This window comes from Lupinus angustifolius, chromosome LG17 (genome assembly GCF_001865875.1).
Source record: "Lupinus angustifolius cultivar Tanjil chromosome LG17, LupAngTanjil_v1.0, whole genome shotgun sequence".
In the NCBI taxonomy this organism is placed as follows: domain Eukaryota; kingdom Viridiplantae; phylum Streptophyta; class Magnoliopsida; order Fabales; family Fabaceae; genus Lupinus; species Lupinus angustifolius.
In genome coordinates, this window is record NC_032025.1 from 14927390 (window position 1) to 14930539 (window position 3150).

At 53.0% G+C, this 3150-nt stretch overlaps 2 protein-coding genes across 2 annotated transcripts in view; one reads left to right on the forward strand and one right to left on the reverse strand.

Annotated features, from left to right (window-relative positions):
* Nucleotides 1–3150, forward strand: part of LOC109332009 (V-type proton ATPase subunit E-like) — a 19664-nt gene that overhangs the window by 6100 nt on the left and 10414 nt on the right. The window contains exon 7 of the mRNA XM_019566847.1: nt 503–508. The gene's annotated coding sequence lies outside the window, so the exon portion shown is untranslated. The remainder of the gene's footprint in view (nt 1–502; nt 509–3150) is intronic.
* Nucleotides 1865–3150, reverse strand: part of LOC109330912 — a 5471-nt gene continuing 4185 nt past the window's right edge. Inside the window, exon 3 of the mRNA XM_019565180.1 lies at nt 1865–3070. Within this exon, the coding sequence (XP_019420725.1) occupies nt 1865–3070 (1206 nt within the window). The remainder of the gene's footprint in view (nt 3071–3150) is intronic.

The following is a 3150-nucleotide window of genomic DNA, read 5'->3' on the forward strand; positions in this document are numbered from 1 at the left end:
CTGTTTTTTTGGATGTTTCGGGTCGGACATCGCACTAATTCTGATGAAGAGAAGGAGGGACGCCATGGCTGGACGAGTCTGATCTCTCGGCCAAGACGGGGGTTGCTGACGCCATTCTCTTCAAACGAGAAGAAATGGAAGGGTGGCTACTTCAAAATCAGTGTTCGGCGGGCGTGGAACGACTGGTGCCTCAGCAAGTCGGGCGAGCCGAGGTTCCCTTTTGCTTGGAACGGGGAAATCCATCAGCGCCCTGCCAAAGGTTTTTTGGTGGAAGTTGGAGACTTAAATCCGGAGGAGGCGAAAGCTGCTGAAACTATATTGAGGTTTCCTTTTGCTTGGAATGGGGAAATCCACCAACGCCCCGCAAAAGGTTTTTTGGTGGAAGTTGTAGACTTAAACCCGGAGGAGGCGAAGGCTGCTGAAACCATATTCTTCTGGATTGACGAGGGGGGAATCCTTCCTTGTTCGGCGATCCATGATGGGGGCGGCGTCTTGGTTGACCTTGTTGGTGGGTGGACTGGGTTTATCTTGTGTTCTTTGTTTGCTTATATTTGTCTATTTTGTTTACTGACATCTTGCTTCCTTTCGCGCAGTTGCCTTAAAGACAAAAATGAGTGAGAAGCTAAGGAAAAGTCTTCTCTTGAAGAGGACTGGTGGCGCCGCCTTGGCTAAAATGGATGCTGCCTCTTCCAAGCGTCAAAAGACGTCATCTTCCGGTCCCTGTCCCACTGAGGGGTCTTCTCGCCAGGAGATTACGCCGCCTTCTTCAGAGAGTGGAGGGCCGCCCCAGACTGAGGTGGAAAAAGAGTTGGCCCAGGAGGCTCCCGAAACGCCAACAGTTGTATCACCTGAAGCAGTTCCTTCTGTTGAAACTGCCGGGGTCCCTCCGCCCGCATCAATTGGGGATGAAGCTGGTTCTTCGGTGCCCCCATCGCCTGACCAGCCAGCTGGGGAAGAGGGCAGCCGTTCATCCGAGTCGACCAGGAAGAGGGGAGTTAGGGGGGCTCAAGATCGTATCTCCCATGTCAACGTCCCCCGGGCTATTGAACAGGCCCTCCTGAATGCCAATGCTAAGGAGACCTTTGACAAGGTACCTTTGTCCGTCTTGCTGCAGAATGTCAAAGGGAGTGCTGTTTTTATTGCCTCTATCCAGAAGTATCTGGAGGCGGACGGGGTCCTGGAGGCGCGGGTGGCGGACGCGGTGGCGTCAAAACTCGAGCTGCGCACGAGTCGGAGAAGCAACGACTGGTCGAAGCTCATGCTGCTGAGAAAGCGGAACTAATCAAGTTGGGCGAGGTTGTCAAGGCCCAGGTGGCGGATCTGTCTGCACGTGTTGGGTTTCTGGAAAATGACAAGATAAAACTGACCGCCCAAGTGATGGAGTCAGAGGGGGCCGTGCGTGCTAGGGAGGATGCGCTTCGCCGGCGAGAGGAGGAGTCTGTGGCTTGGAAGGCCCGTGCTGGGGTTGCTATGCGAGAAAATGCTGCACTTCTTAGGCAGGTGCAGACACTAACTGAAGAGAAAACATCTCGGGAGGCTCGGGTGCGGGCATTGGAGGAAGAGAAGGAGCAACTGGAGGAGGTCGTGGGTGAGGCCGCGGCGGATGCTTGGGTGAGTGCTCAGTCTCAGCTTGCCCTGGCGTATCCGGATAAAGACTGGTCCTGGATGCAGCTGGGGGCCTATGTCGAAGACGGTCGCCTGCTGATGGGGGGTGATGATGGTGAGCCGAAGCTAATGCCTTTTCCTAGCCAGGGTGGGGGGCCTTTGTAATTTTGAATTCCTTGTAATTTTTTCTTTTTCTCTGCTTACCTTGTAACTCATTTTGCGGCTTTAATGAAGAATTTAGCTCCTTTCCCTTTTAATATTAACCTGTTGTGTGGCATTTCTGTATGTTCTGAACATGTTGGTTTCGGCTCTCGATCTGCCAGCCTTTGGTCAGGCGAGTGTCGATTGAGTATGCGAGGGGGGTGAAGACCGACCCCCTTGTGGGTGGGCTGAAATCCTGGTAGGTTCCAGACAAAGGGGGCGAGGGCCGGCCCTTTGGGTGCGAGCAGAAAATATAGTTGGCACCAGGCAAAGGGGGCGAAGACCGGCCCTTTGGGTGTAAGCAGAAAATATAGTTGGTACCAGACAAAGGGGGCGAAGACCGGCCCTTTGGGTGTAAACAGAAAATATAGTTGGCACCAGGCAAAGGGGGCGAAGACCGGCCCTTTGGGTGTAAACAGAAAATATAGTTGGCACCAGGCAAAGGGGGCGAAGACCGGCCCTTTGGGTGTAAGCAGAAAATATAGTTGGCACCAGGCAAAGGGGGCGAAGACCGGCCCTTTGGGTGTAAGCAGAAAATATAGTTGGCACCAGGCAAAGGGGGCGAAGACCGGCCCTTTGGGTGTAAGCAGAAAATATAGTTGGCACCAGGCAAAGGGGGCGAAGACCGGCCCTTTGGGTGTAAGCAGAAAATATAGTTGGCACCAGGCAAAGGGGGCGAAGACCGGCCCTTTGGGTGTAAGCAGAAAATATAGTTGGCACCAGGCAAAGGGNATTGCCGGAGGTTGGCGGCGTTCCAAGTTCTGGGGATGTCATTTCCTGCCAAGTCTTGAAGCTTGTATGCTCCTTTGCCGATCTTGATGATGACTCGGTAGGGTCCCTCCCAGTTGGGTCCCAACTTGCCTTTTGCACGTCCTATGTCTGCATTCCTGAGTACCAGAGTTCCTTCGGAAAATCGGCGAGGAACAATGGAAGAGTTGAATTTTGCCACAGTATTCCTTTTTACTCTTTCTTCTCTGTGACGGGCTTTCTCGCGGATTTCGTCTATTTCATCAAGGTTGTTTCTGAGGAGGGACTGATTATTGTCCTCATTGAACTGGACTGTCCGCCAAGTTGGTTCCCCTATCTCGACCGGGATCATAGCTTCTGCACCGTATGTTAAATTGAATGGTGATTCGCCGGTCGTTGAGTGTGGAGTAGTTCGGTACGCCCATAGGACGTGATGGAGCTGATCTGGCCAGTCTGCTTTTGACTCGTCCAGCCTCTTCTTCAGCCCTTTTAAGATGACCTTGTTTGCCGCCTCGGCCTATCCATTAGTCTGTGGATGTTCGACTGAAGTGAAGTGCTGCTTGATATGGAGGCCTGATAACAGTGCTTGGAACTTTC